Below are 20797 nucleotides of genomic sequence, written 5' to 3'. Positions count from 1 at the left end.
TGTGCGCGATCCTTCGCTGTCCCTTTTCTTTTCCCGGAGCACCATTGCGGGAAGATCTCTTGTTCGGGTATAATAACTCTCCCACACCCCGCGGTGTCCCTCCGTATCGCATCTGGCGTGGCAGATATCCCGACCGTTCTGCGACGCAGGTTTCCCATAAATCCAGTTTACCTGCTTAGTGTAGGCAGTGCTACCGGCGCACCGTAATCTATCAGGATACGATTGGTTTTGCATCATACCGGTGTGGCGGAGCGAGAGGAGGACCTGTCGGCGGGCGAAAACCAATGCGGTCAGTAGTGGGAATCAACGTTGGCGGAAATCAAAGTTGGCGGCCATTGCGGGGTCGTCTTCTTCTTCTTCTTCTTCTTCTTCTTCTTCTTCTTCTTCTATCTCGAGCATCATCTACCGAATTGACGGTCAACCTCTATATCCCCTTTTTCTTCTGTGTGCACTCTCCTCTCGATCCTGCCTTCGGCCTGGAGGGGTGTTGGCAAAAGAGCGGTCTGCAAAACCGGCTCAGCGAGCACCCTCGCTTGGTAGCCCTAGCGCGAACAGAACTCCCCCGATTTCCTCGTACGTACTCGGCAATGGAAGAGCCTCCGCCCATTTGTTTCGTCGCTTCCAGAGATTCCCTGACATTCGTTCTCTCTGCCAGTAAGATGCTAGCCTGACATCCAGAGGCCCTCTATACATATCTTCCGGTATTTATACGAGAACACGAAGATCTTTCACATTCGCGTTGAGGCCTTGGAGGCATTAGTCGACAATCATCACTGCCGACTTGCGAAGTCTTCGGGCCGAACACGCGGAGTGCTTTCGGATGATGAAGCTCTAGCCAGATCAACCACAGTCATTCTCGCCGATGAATTGGAAAATACGCATCCCAAGCTGTACGCAGCAATTATAATAATCACCATTAAAGCTGGCGCACTTGGAAACAGTTATCCGTTCCAGTGGGTAACCAACCCCCCATTGCATAGGAATTCCAGTGAAGCTTACGCGGCTATTTTCAAAGGCGTGATCTCTTCGGTGAAGCCACTCGCAATTCGGCTAACCCATATATAGGAATTGGGTGGTGAGCGATGAGAGGGGCACCATATCAACTACCGCGAGAGTAAGAGAAAACAACCTTCTTTCACCCCACTTCTTACGAGTATGTATCAGTCCCACGTACATCAGTAAGTCACCATCACCCGTGTTTCGCGTACTGTCCCGGGGGCCGGCCACCAGTTCTCAAAACTAATCCCATGATGGCGACCGCCAATCATGCTCCCTGTAGCGGCTAGTCGAGGCGAGCGTCAATCGGGGCGAAGTCAGTGTCGTACCAGGTAGTAGCCCGCTGTCACTCCAATTCACGAACGTTCTTCGCATCACACAACCCGAATTTACGCCTTTAACTGACAAACTGTGAAGGAGATCCTGAAGAGGCTATAGGAAACTTCCTCCGCCGCTAGCGAATTGAAAGCCAAAACGGTTTCTTTTGAGAAAATACCAAACGGCACCCTCTCCTGCACCTCACCGACATATCACAAGCAAGTAATCCCCAGATTTACACGCCGAAGAAGTGTGTAAAAGTACCGAGACTATAGCAGCTTTACCAGAAAGGCAGGACCGCGAGTCCCCTCTTCTTTTCTGCATCAGCAGTAGATTACTACGGTACTGAACCCTTTCTGAGCATGATGGTCAAATTCGTAGTGGCTTGACCTCCAGAACCCAAACGAGGAATTCTCAAGAACAAACCCGCCGGATTCAAGATACATGCGAGTAGTTTCTCGATGCTCGGGGATATCAGTAATGGAAACCGGGGGGCGGGTACCGGACCGCAAAATATGTAGGCTGCCGGAAACCCAGTTCAGCTCTGTCGCTTTCCTACAGTGGCATCTACACGGAATAATAGTGGCTACATGTGCTGGAATCTGTTCTTGTAGCCATTTCCGTAGGCTGTAGCTCGGGAATGATTTACGGAAAGTAGCAGAGGAAAAATGTCTGTACTTCTCCTTCAGGGACGGCGACGAAGACGTCCCAGCCGGAAGAGCTGACTTATTTTGCACTGCAACCTCCCGGTCTGGTTACCCAACAGAGCTAAGGCCTTCGAAGGCAATTAATGGCGATCAGAGAGATAACAATCAGTAAAAACGCTGGTTTTCCGATTGGGGAAGGACAAACTTCACAACTCTTCGGGATATCTTTGTCAGGATTTTCCAAGAATTCCCGTGAAGAGTAACGGTGGTACTCGAGGCCCTGGAAGAATGCTCGGATCCGGTACGCAGTCGCCGCTGAGCTACTCGCGCCGCCACTAGCGACCGAAGAAGTTGCTCGGTTCGTAATCACTAGGGATCCGGAACGGTTGGGTATTCCGCCAGTACCAGCAAGTTCACAGAATGTATTCCTCCTGGGCATTTCAGCGATGATATCGAGCTGACCTGGAATCGGGCCAACCGGGAATCGAGGCCAACCGGGAATCGAGGCCAACCGGGAATCGAGGCCAACCGGGAATCGGGCCAACCGGGAATCGAGGCCAACCGGGAATCGAGGCCAACCGGGAATCGAGGCCAACCGGGAATCGAGGCTAACCGCAGGGATGAGAAGGGTCGTACGCGTTGATGCGAATGTGAATAGATTGATACTATGGAAAGGACAGTGTGTTATATTGACAGTGAAAACTTAGATACCGACTAAAGTAGACTCTTGGTGCCGATTCCAAATCTAGGCTCTTGATGCCGAATCCACATCTAGGCTCTGCTATCCGCCGCCGCTCCGGCGTTCCACTGCCGATCACTCGGCCGTCGGAACCTTAACAGTACGCCTCTGTCTTTCACTGTTGGGAGTCATCGCCGGCGATTGAGAAGCTTGTTGTTGTTCGCCATTATGTGATTGTCAACTCGTGAGACGACATACAAGATACTCCTCTGAGCTGGTTTATATATTATGGTCACACGGAGACAGTCCGGTCAGTGCTGATCCCTTGGGAAACCAACGGCAACATCCAAAAAACTGTAGCTTAGATGCGGCCCTGACTTACTCGGATCTATGCCTAGGCTCTAGCTTTGTCGAGGTGATCAGGTTGTTACTCGCCTACCACGGTATCGACATCAACACCCCGTCGTATTACCTATCTCAGTTCGCTAATGCTTTAACCGTCTTTATTTGTTCCGGCCGACAAGCATCGACACTAGTCGGAAGAGGCACAACGAGGTCCTGAAGCTTCTCCTCGACAGAGCAGCTCTGAATGTGAAGCGACGGTAATACGGTCCTCTCGAGTGCTGCAAGGTGAAGCTTAGAAGATCAGGCGGCAATGCTCGTGATGCCGGAAGATTTGACTCGGAGCCCTGTCAACAAAATTAGTCAGACGTCGCCATCATCCGCAAAGCGGAAAGGCTACGGCATGATTATGGAGATGTTGACGGAGAAGGTGCAACCTAAGGGTGGAAGGGATTATTTATTGATGTTCGGCGGCATGACACATGGTCATGGTTGTTCCGGCGGGAGGATTATCTTTGGGAATTCGTATCCAGCTATGTTTTGTGGTCCTTTCCATCATATTATCGGTCCTAAAGGTGACTTCCGCTTTGTTTTTGTTGTTTTATGTTTCATCATTCTCAACGGCTTACGAGTGCTTGTAGGCGACATGAATACCTAGTACAAAGCGGCTCTCCAGGTTTCATTGAACAGCCAAGTACGTTTCACCGATTCTACGTCGACTGCCCAGAAGTACCAGTAAATTGTAACGGCCAATGCAATCTATAAACATAGGCTAAATTTAGATGCCGTCATCCCGGTCGAACCACCACTACCGACATTCGAATTTCGGAACATTAGCCAGCCGCCCCCATTAGTTCTTACGGTTGCGGCAACGCCTGACGAGACAAAAGACGCGCACAGCCTGACCCTTTCTCCCTTCCAGAATAACGACTCAACCGGGACCGGACGCCGCACTATGATCTCCGCACCCATGGCGACTTCCGCATCGCGCAGAATACAATAGTCATATAGCCCACGCTACGACGTTTGGCGACCGAACCCTTCGATCGGCTACTATGATTTGGCAGGTGGGGATGATGGCTGGCCTCGGCTTCGGATGCAGGTACTACCTGGCGCGCTGCCGTATGCAGGAACATCAATATATCCGCCACAAAAACGGCCGGGGCACGGCGACCTGCAGTCGCTGATAATTCATATTAAAGAACCGGTGCAATCGTCTCCTCTTTTCGTTCTCTGTTGACAGACGATACACCTGAGGATTCGTCCATTTCAATGCATGGCGTCACTACGAACGCCTCCAGACGATGACTCGCCCGCTCGGAGGCGGACATGGTCGTGGCTGTTGGGTTGGAAAGGAGCCGAGATACCTAACTATCGGTCGCAGAATCAATCACTGTCACCGTCGCCACTGCCGCCGCCGGCCACCGCAAAACTTCCGCGCGTTCCAGAAGTTCATCCTCCCTCGAGTCCCATTCCCCGCCCATCGTCGGAACGACGACAGAGACCTCTCACTCATTGCGGGTTCTACGGGATGCCGGTATACCAACCACCAGTCTTTCTACACAGTAATCGCTCGGCACCGCTGGTCGGGCTCATGCCAGTGCCGCCCAAATCGACGCTATCTGATGCACCAGAGAGCGGTCTTTCCTCAGAACCGCCACAACACACACCTCAAGCGAACGTCACTTCTTCACCAAAAACACAACGAACACAATCTCTTGACCGGACGTCAAAGCCTCTACCAGAGCTCCCTTCACAGCAATCTTCAAGGTCGAGCCTTGAAGACACTCCATCGGATGGGTTATCTAATCGCGTCCGAAAATCAACCAGTTTGCACAAGCATCGCCCTACCAGTCCCACCCTTGCGATAATGCTAAGGAAGGCGTCATCAAAACCCGACGCCGGGATGAACAGGAGCATAGGAGAGACGCGAAGACCTGCGAGCATGCCCCTACAGAGTGGCAATCACGATTTTTCGATATTCCGACAATCAGTTGGCAGCGAGCAGATTCCGCTCCCACAGAAACACAGTAGTACATCGGTGGTGCTGGCACCACCACCACCACCGGTAGGCCGAAACGATGACAAGTTTCCTATTGAAACCGAACTTTTCCCCGACTCCCAGGACTTCACTTGCACCAAAGACACGCAGTACGTTTCTGGCGGCGACTGGGACTTTGACGGGGTAAGCAATTTCCTTCATCTCGTCAGCATGCAGTGCATATGTTGACGCATCAAGCAGGAGGAAGACAGTCGCTGTTATGCCGAAGCTATTGGCTACGACTTTGACCCTGAACCCAGTCCCGAACCTGGCAGTCCCGAACTTCCCAGTCCGCAATTCGCTTCGGCCCCCACCCAGGATTGCGACAGCGATATACCTGTACCAAATATTACGAAAAAGCACGACTCGTACCGGCTTGACTTTTTCACATCTCACCGCGATTCCATCCGCTGTGTTCCCCCGTCGCCGACCGTCTCGGACCGAAGCTCGGTGCGAAGCAATACGACAACTATCGTACATTCGGAGGTTGCCGGCAGCGATGGAAGGTCCGATTCTCTCGGCGCGTATACCTACTGTGAAACACTTTCCAGCTGGCACCAGCAACTGGGGCAAGAGCCCCCGCGTTCCAAAGCTCTTAGCCTAGGCGGCACCTCAGAGCCGGGCTCCGGTTCGGATCGACATCGCAAGTTCCCCAGGCGGATATCCTCCCTGTCGCCGGTATGGTTCTCGTGGCTGGAAGGGCAGGTAGCAGACAATGAGGACGAGGTAGAAGAGGTATGATACGTCGATTCGCTGCTCGTGAATGCTTTGTTTATGGGCCGCACTCCCCTAACATGACATGCTCTTCCAGATACCCCGGCCTGTTTCAACTCCGATAACGCCTCCTCCCCGCGCATATCGGTCGTCCCAATCCCTGGCCATCGTTCAGACACGGACTCCGCTACGACGGCACAGCTATGTTGCGCAGCGCGAGTCGATGGAGGTCATGTCAACAACCTTGAGGAAGAACCTCGGTGTCCTAATGTACAATTTTAATCTTCTTTTAATAAACAGTCACGCACCTGGGGTAGCAGCTCGGAGGCCGGTAAAGTCGATGTTGTCGATTCCAGGCTCCAGCTCCATGAGGTATCAGCGGCCTCGTACTGCGCCATCCCCTCAGAAGATTCTCCCGCCAATAGTGAGAGAGAAAAAGGTATATTTCCCCCCTTTGCAAACCAACTCGAGCCTATAAACTGACATTCTCACTAGGAACCAAAGAGGAAGAGCAAGTTCTGGCATACCTTGCTCTGTACTCGATGAGATGATGTATTATCAAAGCGCCGAAGAAGTGTGTTTAAGTCCTGTAAATATCAATATGTCCAGATGATGACAACCCTATCATTCGAATTTGCGAAGCGCGCGAGACTAGGTACCCACTCTATCTTGACCATCGGCGATGTAGTTACTGGTACCATGTCAATTGAGTGCCAACTTCCTACAGGGAACTAACCGGAGGGATCTTCATCCTTGTGTTTACACGCGATAAAAACCCCTATTCGCCGGATCTGATCCCTCGGCTGATGATGATTCATCTTGCATGCGACCTACATAATCTAGAATAATCCATTTTCTCTGCTATTTTTGTTTGTTTACTCATTAATTGTATGCGCGATTCCTCTACTATGTTTTTTTTTCGTATCATTGATTGCATGTGACCTATCTAGATCATGGCAATGTATGTACACACTGCCTTCCCATGTCCACTGTCCAACTCAACTTTCGTCAAGCGGCCCGATGTGGCTTCCTCTACCCTTCGCCCTCGCCTTCCAGAAGATATAGGTCAAGCGCAACAAGAAAACAAATCTAGGAATAGAAAGCCCCGCTCCTCAATTCGCATCGCCCCCTGCTTCTTGATCAGGAGATGCCATAAGCAGGGTATGGGGAGAAACAGCGGGAGTGACCCCGGCCCGTCAAACTCAGTGCCCTCATCCTCCTCTCGCCGCGTCCCCGCCTGTCTCTCCTCCCACTCCCTGCACTTCCACTCGGATACTCCACTTACTGCTTCTTTTCGGATTTTTCTGCTAGATATTCACCGGACAATCCAGCTACCGAAAGCCATAGTGAGTGATAGTTGATGATTGTGGTACGACCATATTCTTCCCGCTTTCAGTTTCGATTCCATTGGTCTCTTGGATGCGAAGGGATTACATGGTGGATGAAGGACCGTAGATGGGCAGTTTGGGGTAGTATCGATGCTGCTTTGGCGGACAAACGGAAGGAGAAAGGGCCACGTCGAATATGTGAAGCTGTCTGTTCTATATTCAGCTCGTACCCGCAGATTCGTCTTCGATCCGAAGGACAATCATCCACGAAGCCACTTGCAATTACATACAGGTATCGCAAAGTAAAGAAAACTACAGGTAGAACAAAGTTTAGATCTGTATGTCGATCTTTTCCAAAGTATCTTCAGCTGGGGCTGAAATACGAAAATGAGGAACCGAAACCTTACGCAGGATCGATCAAGTAAAGAGCGCATACACATGTCGTTCGTCTCCGATGAGGAACTTTGGTCGAGAAAGAAGCTTCGGGTACGGATCCGATCCCATGGTTAAGAATAGCTTCTACCGTTCTCCTGCGACGCATCGTGACGACGATCCGGTTTAATTGGTCACTCTGTACCACACCCGCAGCCAAGTATCGTATTCGATACGAGACCGTACATACGCATCAACATCACCTTGGATCGCTGGCCCGCCGTCAAACAATTTTCACTTTTAATAGATCACCAGTCGATTGTCATGAAAACTCGTCGGGCGGGGAAGTGCACGAGTGAGAAGGAAGGGGCTCTTCTCCACTCACCATCTGCTGTTCGAAAGTATTGAGGTATAAAGAGCTCCCCCACCGGCACCACTGGATCATGACATCGAAACCATCAGACTACCGTCTCAGCGAGAACTACCAGCAAGCCTCAAACTATTTTTAATTTTTTCCAACGCGATACACTTCAGCGCCACCGCCAGGATGTATCTCCTCTGCACTTTCCTCTTCGCCATCCTGGCCGCCCTCGGCGCCGCGCAGACGCAGCCGAAGCCCTGCAACGTCCCGTTGATCCTCTACAACGGGCTCGGCTACGACTTCACCGTGAACGTGCAAAACTCCAGCTTCAGCTTCCACAAGACGCCCATCAACTTCATCCAGATCCAGCCGACGCTCTACCGCTCCGTCATCGCCGGGTCCGCCTCCGGCACTGGCGCGGCTCTCACGAAGCTCAGGATGACCAACAACAGACTCTACCTGCAGGCCTACGGAGGGAAGAGCTACGTCGGGATCACGCAGTTCGTGCCGCCGGCGGAGGTCTTCCGGTACCTGCGGTTCTCGTCCGCCGGCGGCGAGGAGCTGAGTGTCGTGGCGCACTGGACGTGCGACGAGAACGGCACGCAGCAGATCGTGGTGGTTCCGCAGTCCGGCGGGCAGACGGGCCTGAGTACGTTCGAGATCTTGATCCTCCTCCTCCTCCTCCTTCTCCTCCTCCTCCTCTGAGCTTTTTGGGCCGGCACGTGACATACTGATGATGGGACGTGGTAATCTCGACAGCCTTCTGCGTCGCCCAGGATAGGGCCGGAACGTATGACCTATCCGTCAAGCCGGCTTTTGAAAACCGTGAGCAACCGAACGCCCCAAGTTAGACGGGGTTGAACTGAGTGGCGTAAACAGAGAATCCGTGTATCGATGTCGTGCTGGCTATCCAGCAGGCTTGAATTATGGGCGGAATCGGGCTGCGAGACGTAAAGAATGGCATATATCTATGGACAAGGAACTTGGGCTGGTTGGGTGGACTTATTTCCTTTTACTTGGCAGGATTTCTGATGGGACGATTTTTTTTTGATCTGGCTTCCCTAAGCCGTATGGCAAACTCGTAATAGTATCAAGCAAGTTATGGACTCATGCTTCACCGTCTCACTCGCCGAACATAGCACGATTTCAAGTGAAGTCAATTGAATCCCGACAACCCCCAAACCATGCAAACATATACCAGAAAAGATATATTATCATTAAATATCCACCAAGCCAAACTAAACATTAGACCCCACCCGTCATCATACCCCATCCCAACCCATCAATGCCAGACCCTTTCACCAGATAAACAACCCCCAATCCAGCCAATCCTATCCCTCTCACCCGTGCACACAAAGAAAATCTAGTAGTAGGTCTTCTTGACCGGAGCCTTCTTGGTGTAAGTCGACTTCTTGTGGTCGTTGTCGTGCTCGTACTCGTCGTCGGAGTCATCGTCGGAGTCGTACTCGTCGTCGGAGTGATCATGCTCGTCATCGGAGTGATCGTACTCATCGTCGGAGTGGTCGTGGTCGTGCTTGTGGTCGTCCTGCTTATTGGGGGTGTACTTCTTGGGGGCCTCGTACTTGGCGGGAGCGTACGACTTCGAGGGAGCGTAGTGCTTCTTGGGAGCGACGTAGTGCTTCTTGGGCGCCTCGTAGTAGGTGTGCTTCTTAGGAGCGACGTAGTGCTTCTTGGGTGCCTCGTAGTAGGTGTTCTTCTTGGGGGCGACGTAGTGCTTCCTGGGGGCCTCGTAGTACGAGTTCTTGGAGGGAGCTACGTAGTGCTTCTTGGGTGCCTCGTAGTAGGTGTTCTTCTTAGGCTCGACGTAGTGCTTCTTCGGGGCCTCGTAGTAGGTGTTCTTCTTGGGCTCGACGTAGTGCTTCTTCGGGGCCTCGTAGTAGGTGTTCTTCTTGGGCTCGACGTAGTGCTTCTTCGGGGCCTCGTAGTAGGTGTTCTTCTTGGGCTCGACGTAGTTCTTCTTGGAGTCATCGACGTAGTTCTTCTTGGTGTCATCGACGTAGGTCTTCTTGGGGGCCTCGTAGTAGGTGTTCTTCTTGGGCTCGACATACGAGACGTGCTTCTTGTCGTAGTACTCGTCGGCCACCGGGTTGGCGGCGGCGAATCCGACGGTTGCGGAGACGAGGAAGAGGAGGGTAGCAGCGCGCATGATGATTGTTTTGTGGGAGGAAGTTGAGGGGAGTTGATTAAAGATTAGAGAGTATGTATGGAGTATGGAGCAGTGGAGAAGCTGTCAGGGGATGTGGATGGATGATCAGGTTGGTGAGGTTTAATTGAGGAGGACTGTCCGGAGTCCTTATATACAGAATCCACCGAGTGTCTTCTCTCACGATGCCCAGGTCAGTAGCGCACAGCTTCGTCCAAAGCCCGGCAGTCTGCCTCCACGTGAGATGGCATGATACAAGGATTGGGATTGACCAACAAACGGGAGGAGAGGGCACTAGCGAAGGTTGAGGTCTCCCGCCGCGAACCGTCCTGCTGGCCGAATGATGTTTTCTTCTTCTTCTTCCTCCTCTGCTTCCGAGTAGTTGTCGCGCCGTGAACAGCACGGAAATTGGAAGGGCTGCATGCACCACCCACGGCATTGAAGATCTCAATTCAGGGGATTCAGCCGCATAGCTACCTACTTGCTCGGCGCAGGTGGACGTTTATTGGTGACTAAGGGTGTCAGCCCTGTCCCATTGGTAGTCGCTCCATGTAGATGCTGTGCCTTTTTCCGCATGAAGAGTGGGTGTGATCAGGCCGCCCCCTGCAGAAAGAGCTTGTTCGTTGGGCCCAATCTCCACTGCCAAGATTCCGGATTGGTGGGGAAGCGAAGCGATGGCTGACGGGCCAATCATGGCCCATCAATCTGCAATCGAAGTCAATGCCGTCCTCGAAGTGTTAGACGAGGAAATAGACTTATACGTTAGTGGCAGTGTCCAGTTCACCGCACGTATGCCGGGTCGATCAAGGCCGGGGTAGGTTATAGGTTCTAGTTGAGCCGGGTCGGTCAGTCGGTGTTCGTGATCAGCTGAATGCAAAGACTCGAGATACCCCTATGAAGGCCGTCCTGTGGTGTCACAGTGACACACACCGTCGTATTCTTACACCCAACTGACTCTCGCCGGTGGCATGTCCCGCGGTACATACTACACCGTACGCCCCCTCTAGAGTACTCTACGTACGGTTTCGCCGGAGGGCGCGGTGGCGTCTTCGCCTGGCTACCGATCTCGGTATCTTGTCATAGAAATGACTGTTGCCTCTGTGGTGGCCTGAATCGGACGGACATGCCATTCCGATCGCCGGCCGCTTTCAGTTGATGCCGCGAGCTCAACAATCTATGTACCTACTACAAACGCACTTTGCTTGTCCACCTGAACCCAACGGCGGTGCGTGCGACGGCGGGCAAAATCATCCCAAGCCGTAGACGGTAGAATCGACCACGAATTTCTGGTAGATATCTCGAGAAACCAGAACTTAGAAGGATCCGGCCTTTCTGCGTGCCCAGTCCGCCATATCCCCACCCCGTTCGGAGGATACCTAAAAGTATCTACCAACTATAGGTACGCCCCCTTCATACCAACCGGTACTGTGGGAAGTAAAGCACAGTCAGTCCGACGGAACAGGGAACTTCCGTGGATTGCCAGGTAGGTACCAGTACCCCCTGAAGGAACGGCTGAACATGCGCAGTGATATGTTGGGAGCTTCAATGGGATGAAAGGGGTTTGGCCTTGAATTCAATGCAAAGACACGATGCCGGCGCGGGATACGCCGGATGAGCAGACTGGCAACTGCCATTCACATTTTGCATGGTGTAAGAAAACAACAACCATTGCAAATCTACTCCAACAACAACATCTCCGTGGGCAGTTATTCCTCTCGCCACCGATGGCCAACGCACACGCACAGCTTTCCTTCGCCTCGACGAGACACACCCGCCCCCCCCCCCCCCCCCCCCCCCCAACCGTCCTCTTTTCCGTCCCCATCACCTTCTTTCCATCCCACGATCGCCCGGCTCCTTCGTGGCCTGCATCTCGGCCACACCGTTGGCCTTGTTAACCGCGCCTGCGCTCTTCCTGCCAATCACCTCCTGCAGTGCCGCCGGGAGCACATGCATCAGCTATACATACATACAATGAGAAAATATGGGGGTGCAGGGATATGGACGCACGTCGATCACGCCTTTTGCATACTTTGCGCGGCCCTTCATGGAGGACGGCGACTTCTGTGCGCTCGCAGACGAGGATGAGGACGAGGATGAGTGCGAAGGCTTGAGGTTGCTGAGGTTGGGAATGCCGGTCGACATGGCGATGGATTCGTGCGGTAGAGTGTGGGAATATTTGTGTCTCTGTTGTTGATTTTAAGGGTGATGTTGGTTTTGTGCTGCGAGGCAAGAAGCTGGGCGGAATGCAGAAGGTGCTTCGGCTCGGTTATGTTAGTTATAGTGCTGCAGATCCGGGCAGGAATGCTTGATTTGTCTTGTCGGGTTCTTGGAGTGGCTCGGTACCTAGTAGTGAGGTCGTGATGACCACTGCGTGTGGCTTCGCAACTAGTGTCTACTAGCACCTGGTGAGGTCGCGATGATCACCGTGTGTGGCTTGACAACTACCAAGATAATCACTCCGTGTGGCCAGCGGATACAAGTGCGAGTACCGTATGTACTGGTAACCATGGAGTGGCTGTGACGTCAGGTGCCGCCGCTCGCTACTCCCGAATCTAGATACCGGCAACTATCTGGGAAGCGAATGCACCAGTGAGGACACAACTACTAGCGGTACAAGGCCGCCTAATGGCTGGCTTGTCGGCGGAGGGCTGAAGGCACACTGCCTGCTTCTGGCCTGACAAGTGACAACGGAGAGGAAAAAAGAAAAGTACATAGAAAAAACTTGATCCAGAAATGCATTAGATATTGGCGTGGTTGGCGGGTGCTGGGAATGCTGGACTGGCTGCATGTTCTGGACCACAGAGTTCCGGTACACGGGAACGAGCTACCAACCATGTACCGCAGATTCCCCGTTCTGCTGGGAAGGAAGCGAGATGTACCCAGTTGTACCTATCCGAGTGCTGTTCGTGTCTCGTACAGCCGTACATGGCATCTCTCCCTCCCCCGACGAAATCGAAAGGCTGCATACGGTACCGCAGAATGCCACGGCACCACCAAACACTCTAGCTGTGATGAGAATTCGCCCCGTATGAAATGTCTTTCCGACGAGTTCTGTGAGTTCTGTCGGCCGACACGAATGCGCCGCGGCTGGCCGCGGATATACTCCAAGTAGAGTACCGGTAGTAACTATTGCTGAGAGATCACGGATGTCCGATCCGAGTGATGACATGGAAACCAAATCTCACCTCACTGTGGAATCGAGGCATGAACTTCGACAACAGACAAAATCAAGTTGGGTATTAGGTAAGCTATCTACTAAAAACATGACAGAAAAAGCCATCTTCGCTACATCCGGTAGATATCTAGGTGAGTAGGTAGGAAGGAGTAAAATGGGGCTTGCTGTATAACCATCTCCTTCCGCACGACCGAGTCCGTTACTCACCCCGTCGCCGACTGCACCTGCTCCCTTCCCTTCCCCAGACAGCGTCCCACCTCTCTTCCAACTCTCTGAATCCCTCTATAATCATCTCCTCCCCCAGGAACCAAGACCCATCCCTCCAAGTCCCTTCCCCACCCCGTCACCAACGGCACCAGCTCCCTTCCCCAACCCGCCTCCTACCTCCTCTCCAACACCCTTCACGCCCTCACCCAGTCCCTTCCCCACCCCGTCACCAACGGCACCAGCTCCCTTCCCCAACCCGCCTCCTACCTCCTCTCCAACACCCTTCACGCCCTCACCCAGTCCCTTCCCCACATCCTGCCCCACTCCCAGCGTCCCCCTCCCCACATCCGTCCCCTTCTCGGCGAGCACACTCCCCACGCTCCCCACCCCGCCGCCCACCATCTTCACCCCGTCTCCCAGTCCCTTCCCCGCCTCGCCGGCCATATCCACGCCCATCCGAGCAGCCTCCTCGACGCCCGGATCTCCACTCCGCAGCATCTCGGTGAACTCCCGCGCCGTCTTGCCCGCCGCCGCCGCTTGCATCTCCATCACTCCCGCCGCTTTTAGCTGTGCCCCCGAGCCGATCCATGATGGCGACTGCGCGGCTTCGCCGTAGGATTGGTAGGCGATTCCTGTTGATGTTAGTGGAATGAGGAGATTGAAGACGGAGGGGGAGAATAGCCACCTTTGGCGTAGCTATATTTCCCGTGCGCTTGAGATGGCTGCTGCGCCGCGCTGAGAGGGTTGTAGGTATCGTTTAGGGCGTTCACTTGTCGCTTCACTGGCTCGGGGATGTAGGATGCCATGATTGCTGCTGATGATGCTGCTAACGATTACGATGGAGGTTTGATGTTGAATCCGACGACTATCCTCGCTTAGGTATGTCGGGCGATTTTTCTAGCTGATTTCCCGCGTGGTGATAGAGTACGATACCGGTAGCTAGCTTACGATAGTGATGGTGATGGTGATGGTGATCTTCGGTTCGGGTTAGCGATGGTTGATTATCGGTGATGGCGATATGATGACTGTGGCGCTTCCGACGTGGTAGCGTCGAGAGTTTGTTTTATATCCGCTGCGTGCAGGCTGCGCGTGTTCGACTATCTTGTTCGTCCGGCTTCTGCAGAAACCGCTACGTACGGTACCTTGGTATGCGAATGGCGTCATATTTACATAGATATCGGCTATCGATCTCATCGATCTCAGGTGTCAGCCTGCTTCGTCACTCGTCTTTGTGCCATCCAATAGAAACCGCGGAGGAGAGAAACCTGTGCACAGTCGACACGAGACGCAAACAAACGCTTTCCTTGTCCCCCAACTTCCAAGCTACAAGCCACACCATCCACGCACCATCCACGCTTCCCACCACCAGTGACCACACACGTCCCCACTCCAAGCATTCCAAGCCAAGCTCTCCAAGCACTCCAAGATCCTCGGCATGCGCTCCAAGCACTCCAAGTTCCCCGGCATGTACCCTATTACCCAAGTCCAAGTACCCAAGTCCAAGTACCCAAATACCCAAGTACCCACCCCATACCCCGAAAACCCCGCCCGCCTTGTCCTCTCCGAAATCCTCTCCAGGCACTCCAGGCTCTCCACAGCCTCCGAAACTCCCTCCGGTTCTCCAAAACCATGGAACCTTCGTCGTGAGGTGATTAGTTAGTTAGTTGTCGTGATCGCCAGTGCAACGCACGCAACGCGACCGACCGCCGACCGCCGACCGAGCGACCGAGCGACCGATGATGTGAGCTGTCGCTCGCGCACCGTCCACGCACCAATCGCCGGTCCCTGGCAGCTTTGCAGCAAAGCCGGTATATATCTACCTGCAACTGCAAGCAACTGCAACTGCAGGGATCGCGTCGCGTCGTCTTCCCGGCGCAAGATCAAGACCTACCTGACCCGACCCACACGGCGGAAAGAAACATGGTCGGAATCCAGATTCTAGATCGCTGGTGGGATAATTAATAAGAGGGTGGGCTGCGAGTAGAGTAGGTAGAGTGGGTACAGGAGGAAGCGTGGCCCGTGCCTGTGCCTTGCTTGTGAAAGGCAGTGAGGGCGATGATGAGGTGATGATGACCATGATGTGGTGGTGCTGAGGTTGATTACCTACGATGATGATGATAATGATGAGATCACCCTCATGACGACGACGACGACGGCGACGATGCTTGCTTGCCATCGCTAGTTATTTGCATTTGCTTGCTTGCTTGCTATGTACAGTACACTGTTCTACTCTACTCTACATACTCTACAGTACATGCTCTGCTTGCGTGATCCCCCGTGCTATCTATGATACAGCCACACACCAAGTCGCCGTATATATAGTACGAGCTTCGTTCTATGAACAAGGAGGTCCGGTCGGTCCGTTCCCCCACCCTATCCCCGCCGAGTCGCCGAGTCGCCGAGTCGCTCAGTCGCCCAGTCGCCCGCCCTTGCCGCCGCCCCATCCCCGCCCGCCCAGCCAAACAAGTCCTTTTCCCCTAGAAAACTCCGCAGACGGGACAAACGAGATTCGTGACAAAGTCTAGATGGGGCGGAAACAGATGGGGATAAAAGTACAACAAATAGGAAAAAAAACCAAAAACCAAAAAGCCAAAACCACCTGCCCGTCACGGCCCCAAAAAAATATACAATAAATAAAAAAAACGCCTTTTGTGTGTCGCCAACAGAAAATGCTCCCATAGATATGAAATAATGTGAAAAATCCGAAAGAAAAAAAAAAAATGTAATGCAAGTGTGCTCGATGATGCAAAGATGAAGGAACGTTTGGAAGAAGATGAAGGAACGTTTGGAAGAAGACGAGAGAAGCAGAAGAAGAAAAAAGCAAAGAGGTTGAAAGCGATCCGCCGGGATTGGTGGGGCAAAGGCACGGCTAAAGTGCGTTTCGGGTTGAGAATAGAGGGGTCGCGCGCCCAGTACAGTAGTGAATGATGCGTGCAAGGTCGAGAGCGCCACCGTGTAAAGCGGAGACACAACTTGAACTTAGAAGCTTGGAACTGAACTGAACTTGGAAATGCCTCGTTCGACCGACGGAGATGTTTCCGCCCGTCGTGCCGATGGGATGGGTGGAGCTCTCTCTCTTGATGCCCATGTGCGCGACGAGCGTACGTATTCCATGTCGAGGTGGTGCTGTGTCGTGTGTCGTGCTTGCAGCCCCCACCGATCTCGGTGGTCGTTACATCCGGTCGGCGCGGTCCTAAGTAGCCTAGACCCCTGAACCCCGGCTTGTCGCAACATCCGATATCCGTACAACTCCCGCAAAATCAACAAAGGTACCCAAAAACCCCCAAGCAAAAACATGTGCACTATGTATGCCGTATGTAGGTCGGTATGCCAGCCCTAAACAAAGTCCTTTCCTGGCGTAGGAGGGATTTCAAGGCTGCTGCTGCTGACGGTGCTGGTTCGGTTCCAGTCGTATCCGGCCGCTTTCTGGCTGTCAACCTGCAGTCGGCTTTTCCGGGACGACGTCGGCGGGACAGTGGTGCTTATGGTATTTCTGTTGGCACTGGCGGACTCCGGTGTCTCGTCGACGAGATTGAGATGGGCGGGCATCGGCTTCGCCGGCGCGGGGGCCGGTGAAGGCGGGACGATCGTCGACGGCACGAGCGAGGACGGAGTCGAAGGCACGAGCGAAGACGGGGTTGAAGGCACGAACGATTTCTCGTTCGCGCCTGCTTCGAGGTCGACCTTGGAATCGTCGAACGAGCCAACATGCGGCGTGCCTGGTACTTTCGACGACTTGATATAAAACCACAGGAAGACACCGATGCCGATAAAGAAGAGGACGAGGAAGACCGCCGCTCCGGCGATGGCTCCTATGGCACTCTTGCTGAGGGGTTGTGTCTCGAGAGCCAAACGCTTGACGAGAGTGGATGACATATTGGGTGGGTGGGGGGTTGCGCGAGAGCTGTCGTCGTCTACGGTACTGCTGGGGATGTTGGGGTTTTGCGGGGAGGTGGGCACAAGCAGAAGGTTATATAAACACTACGACGAGAGGAGTCGTCAGACGGGTATATGTGACGAGACGGATAACTATATCGACTCCGCGCGCTGGTTGGTGGTACGTCTTGGTTCGTACGGTGGCTTGAAGGGGGCGATCCTTAGCGCGAGTAGTGTACTCGGCGTTCGAGCAGGTTTTCAGGCGTGTAGACAAGTATTGGCGGTGGATGATGGAGTGAGACGTAGGTGGAGTTCACTCAAGACGTCTAGTGCCAGGCTTCTCGAGAAGGCGAGAAGACGAGAAGACTAGAACAAGGGGAGGAGGAGGGGGAAGGAGTAAAAAGGGAAGAGGGAAGAAACGAGAGAAAAGGAAAGAGAAGGAAAGAGAGCGAGAGAAGATGGATAGAAAGTAGGCCGATGCTGATGCTCATGCTCCGACGGTTGAGCCCACCAGCGGAAAGTCTAACCTCAGGGTCCGTGACCCAAACTACCTCGTCCGTTAGATGGCCAGCAATCTCGGAATTCCAGCGGGGCGGTGCGGGGCGCGGCGGGCGGGCTCTGAATCCCAGAAAGCGAAGCGGAACGGACGGAAATGCTTTGGATGCGGGGAAGAATAACAACCAAAGAAGGTATCGTTCTCTTGCGCCTTCTTTTGCTGCGTTCCACCTTCTGCCTTTCGTGCTTGGCACTGCAGCTGCGTGTAATCCGCACGGCGGCGGCGGCTTATGCACAAGTGATGACGTACAACGACGACTATCCACTCTACTATGGCGCTGCTGCTGGAAAAATACCCAAGGAGGTATGATAGGTAGTAGTCTTGTCCAATGCGAGAGTGAGAACGAAGATGCTGACGTTCCTGACCTAATGGGAGAATGTTGCAACGACGTGAGCCTTCCAGAGGGAGTCGAGAACGAAGGAAAGAAAAAGAAAAAGAAAAGAAGAAAAGAAGAAAAGAAGAAAAGAAGAAAAGAAGAAGAAAAGAAGAAAAGAGAACAGCCGTGAAAGCGCAAAGAACGGGGGGTCGTGTGAACGTATGAACGTGTTGAATGGGACCTCCAGAAGCAACCCTTCAATGGCAACGACAATGGCCACTGCCTCTCGTCATATATGTATCGAATAACGGCCGCGCTTTCGCCTCATTCAAAACACCTCTATCGCGCGATTCCATTCAAAAATCCACACCAGTGTCGCAGCTTGATACCGAAATATCTGTGGCGGGCCCCTGGATTGGGCGGGGGGTGGAAGGATCTCCTGTGGCTCGCTCGCTGATTCCCCCGGTTCAGGGTCCACTTTCCCAAAGTGCAAGCGCCACCAAGCCCGAATCAACGTAAGGTTGGGCGCTTGGGCCAATCCCCGCTCGCGATCCCTCAACTTCCAAGCCCTCAGGAAGTAAAAAAAAAAAGGCAGAAGACAGCTCAGAGTCAGGCAGCAGTCGGCGGTCGCACGCCTTCGCTCGCGAGCTCGAAATAGAGTATGAGGTAAGTACTGGTAGAGTCGTACACAGCTGGCAGCTGCGCTCGAATGAGGGGGGGAGGCCTGGAGCCTGGAGGTCGAGGCGGCTAGATATGATAGTAGCGATAGATAGATGCAGTACGGTAGTTAGTAGAAACACCTTGGTAGGTAACGCTGCTCTAGAATCTCGACATCTCGAAGGGAGGACTGTAAGGCTGCATCGGGAATGCTTGCTTTTTAACGGGAAGCCTACCGTACTCCACGTACTCTAGAGTGCATACATACACACGTCGCACGTTGCACGCGGCGGAAGGAAAGCAAAACCCCTTCCCACGGTTCCCACAGTTTCCCCTTCCTTCAAAGGTAGAAACCCCTCGCATGCTGCAACTCCCGTCCGACCTTCCGACCGTCCAACCGTCCAACCGTCCGATGCTTCTCCGTCGCCTCACCGCCCGGCGTCGGCAGCCGAGCACCCGGTGCCGGTGCCGGTATGTAACAGTGTGCGCCCCAAATTCAAATATCCGACGCGACATGGCACATTCACACTGGCACCGGCACTACCCAGAGTCAAGACACGGAAATAAGGCTGGGCGGGGCGCGCGGGCGCGCGGCTGGCTGGCTGGCTGGGAGGCCGGCCAAGCAGATCCGGTCGCAGCCGGCGACAGACAATTACTTGTGCACAGCCCCGCTCGAACCGTTTCATTCCTTCCCCTTCCCCTTCGCCTTGGGTCGCCAAGAATCAGTAACGATACTTTAGATTAGATTGGAAGTGCTGGGCTCGCTCACGAACTCACTTGGTCTGCCTTTCGTGCTTGGCACTGCAGCTGCGTGTAATCCGCACGGCGGCGGCGGCTTATGCACAAGTGATGACGTACAACGACGACTATCCACTCTACTATGGCGCTGCTGCTGGAAAAATACCCAAGGAGGTATGATAGGTAGTAGTCTTGTCCAATGCGAGAGTGAGAACGAAGATGCTGACGTTCCTGACCTAATGGGAGAATGTTGCAACGACGTGAGCCTTCCAGAGGGAGTCGAGAACGAAGGAAAGAAGAAAGAAAAAAGAAAAGAAGAAAGAAGAAAAGAAGAAAAGAAGAAGAAGAAAGAAGAAAGAGAACAGCCGTGAAAGCGCAAAGAACGGGGGGTCGTGTGAACGTATGAACGTGTTGAATGGGACCTCCAGAAGCAACCCTTCAATGGCAACGACAATGGCCACTGCCTCTCGTCATATATGTATCGAATAACGGCCGCGCTTTCGCCTCATTCAAAACACCTCTATCGCGCGATTCCATTCAAAAATCCACACCAGTGTCGCAGCTTGATACCGAAATATCTGTGGCGGGCCCCTGGATTGGGCGGGGGGTGGAAGGATCTCCTGTGGCTCGCTCGCTGATTCCCCCGGTTCAGGGTCCACTTTCCCAAAGTGCAAGCGCCACCAAGCCCGAATCAACGTAAGGTTGGGCGCTTGGGCCAATCCCCGCTCGCGATCCCTCAACTTCCAAGCCCTCAGGAAGTAAAAAAAAAAGGCAGAAGACAGCTCAGAGTCAGGCAGCAGTCGGCGGTCGCACGCCTTCGCTCGCGAGCTCGAAATAGAGTATGAGGTAAGTACTGGTAGAGTCGTACACAGCTGGCAGCTGCGCTCGAATGAGGGGGGGAGGCCTGGAGCCTGGAGGTCGAGGCGGCTAGATATGATAGTAGCGATAGATAGATGCAGTACGGTAGTTAGTAGAAACACCTTGGTAGGTAACGCTGCTCTAGAATCTCGACATCTCGAAGGGAGGACTGTAAGGCTGCATCGGGAATGCTTGCTTTTTAACGGGAAGCCTACCGTACTCCACGTACTCTAGAGTGCATACATACACACGTCGCACGTTGCACGCGGCGGGAAGGAAAGCAAAACCCCTTCCCACGGTTCCCACAGTTTCCCCTTCCTTCAAAGGTAGAAACCCCTCGCATGCTGCAACTCCCGTCCGACCTTCCGACCGTCCAACCGTCCAACCGTCCGATGCTTCTCCGTCGCCTCACCGCCCGGCGTCGGCAGCCGAGCACCCGGTGCCGGTGCCGG

At 53.5% G+C, this 20797-nt stretch overlaps 9 protein-coding genes across 9 annotated transcripts; 3 read left to right on the top strand and 6 right to left on the bottom strand.

Annotated features, from left to right (window-relative positions):
• The first annotated feature begins 4106 nt into the window (after window positions 1–4106).
• On the top strand, window positions 4107–6381 carry BZA05DRAFT_165591 (uncharacterized protein). The gene is made up of 4 exons (XM_051479139.1): window positions 4107–5167; window positions 5225–5758; window positions 5835–6176; window positions 6233–6381. The coding sequence occupies exons 1-4, from the start codon at window positions 4259–4261 to the stop codon at window positions 6281–6283; spliced, it is 1836 nt and encodes a 611-aa protein (XP_051343051.1). The 5' UTR covers window positions 4107–4258; the 3' UTR covers window positions 6284–6381.
• A 1514-nt stretch (window positions 6382–7895) lies between these two features.
• On the top strand, window positions 7896–8905 carry BZA05DRAFT_460266 (uncharacterized protein). The gene is made up of 3 exons (XM_051487658.1): window positions 7896–8447; window positions 8558–8623; window positions 8678–8905. Exons 1-3 carry the CDS (start codon window positions 7985–7987, stop codon window positions 8719–8721), a joined length of 573 nt encoding a protein of 190 aa, XP_051343050.1. The 5' UTR covers window positions 7896–7984; the 3' UTR covers window positions 8722–8905.
• A 68-nt stretch (window positions 8906–8973) lies between these two features.
• Window positions 8974–10112, bottom strand: BZA05DRAFT_165583 (uncharacterized protein). Its single transcript, XM_051479138.1, has one exon. The coding sequence runs from the start codon at window positions 9963–9965 to the stop codon at window positions 9162–9164; it is 804 nt and encodes a 267-aa protein (XP_051343049.1). The 5' UTR covers window positions 9966–10112; the 3' UTR covers window positions 8974–9161.
• Window positions 10113–11783: 1671 nt separating this feature from the next.
• BZA05DRAFT_471192 (uncharacterized protein) lies at window positions 11784–12217 on the bottom strand (the record flags this gene model as incomplete). Its single annotated transcript, XM_051487946.1, has 2 exons — window positions 11784–11918; window positions 11970–12217. Coding segments are annotated over 2 exons (313 nt in total), but the record flags the coding sequence as incomplete, so codon positions are not given.
• A 1133-nt stretch (window positions 12218–13350) lies between these two features.
• On the bottom strand, window positions 13351–14356 carry BZA05DRAFT_165567 (uncharacterized protein). Its single transcript, XM_051479136.1, has 2 exons — window positions 14030–14356; window positions 13351–13976 (listed from the first exon to the last, which is right to left on the bottom strand). Exons 1-2 carry the CDS (start codon window positions 14148–14150, stop codon window positions 13426–13428), a joined length of 672 nt encoding a protein of 223 aa, XP_051343047.1. The 5' UTR covers window positions 14151–14356; the 3' UTR covers window positions 13351–13425.
• Window positions 14357–15618, bottom strand: BZA05DRAFT_165566 (uncharacterized protein). Its single transcript, XM_051479135.1, has 2 exons — window positions 15236–15618; window positions 14357–14980 (listed from the first exon to the last, which is right to left on the bottom strand). Exons 1-2 carry the CDS (start codon window positions 15518–15520, stop codon window positions 14564–14566), a joined length of 702 nt encoding a protein of 233 aa, XP_051343046.1. The 5' UTR covers window positions 15521–15618; the 3' UTR covers window positions 14357–14563.
• BZA05DRAFT_165526 (uncharacterized protein) lies at window positions 15619–16118 on the bottom strand. The gene has a single exon (XM_051479134.1). The coding sequence runs from the start codon at window positions 16021–16023 to the stop codon at window positions 15718–15720; it is 306 nt and encodes a 101-aa protein (XP_051343045.1). The 5' UTR covers window positions 16024–16118; the 3' UTR covers window positions 15619–15717.
• Window positions 16119–16556: 438 nt separating this feature from the next.
• Window positions 16557–17459, bottom strand: BZA05DRAFT_165578 (uncharacterized protein). The gene has a single exon (XM_051479137.1). The coding sequence runs from the start codon at window positions 17218–17220 to the stop codon at window positions 16681–16683; it is 540 nt and encodes a 179-aa protein (XP_051343044.1). The 5' UTR covers window positions 17221–17459; the 3' UTR covers window positions 16557–16680.
• BZA05DRAFT_165523 (uncharacterized protein) lies at window positions 17459–18454 on the top strand. Its single transcript, XM_051479133.1, has one exon. It carries the CDS (start codon window positions 17698–17700, stop codon window positions 18280–18282), a length of 585 nt encoding a protein of 194 aa, XP_051343043.1. The 5' UTR covers window positions 17459–17697; the 3' UTR covers window positions 18283–18454.
• Window positions 18455–20797: the final 2343 nt, after the last annotated feature.

This window comes from Tricharina praecox (genome assembly GCF_024521635.1).
Source record: "Tricharina praecox strain CBS 144465 chromosome Unknown BZA05scaffold_3, whole genome shotgun sequence".
Lineage (NCBI taxonomy): Eukaryota > Fungi > Ascomycota > Pezizomycetes > Pezizales > Pyronemataceae > Tricharina > Tricharina praecox.
The sequence above is the reverse complement of the archived record's forward strand: the minus strand, read 5'-3'. Positions and strand labels throughout refer to the sequence as shown.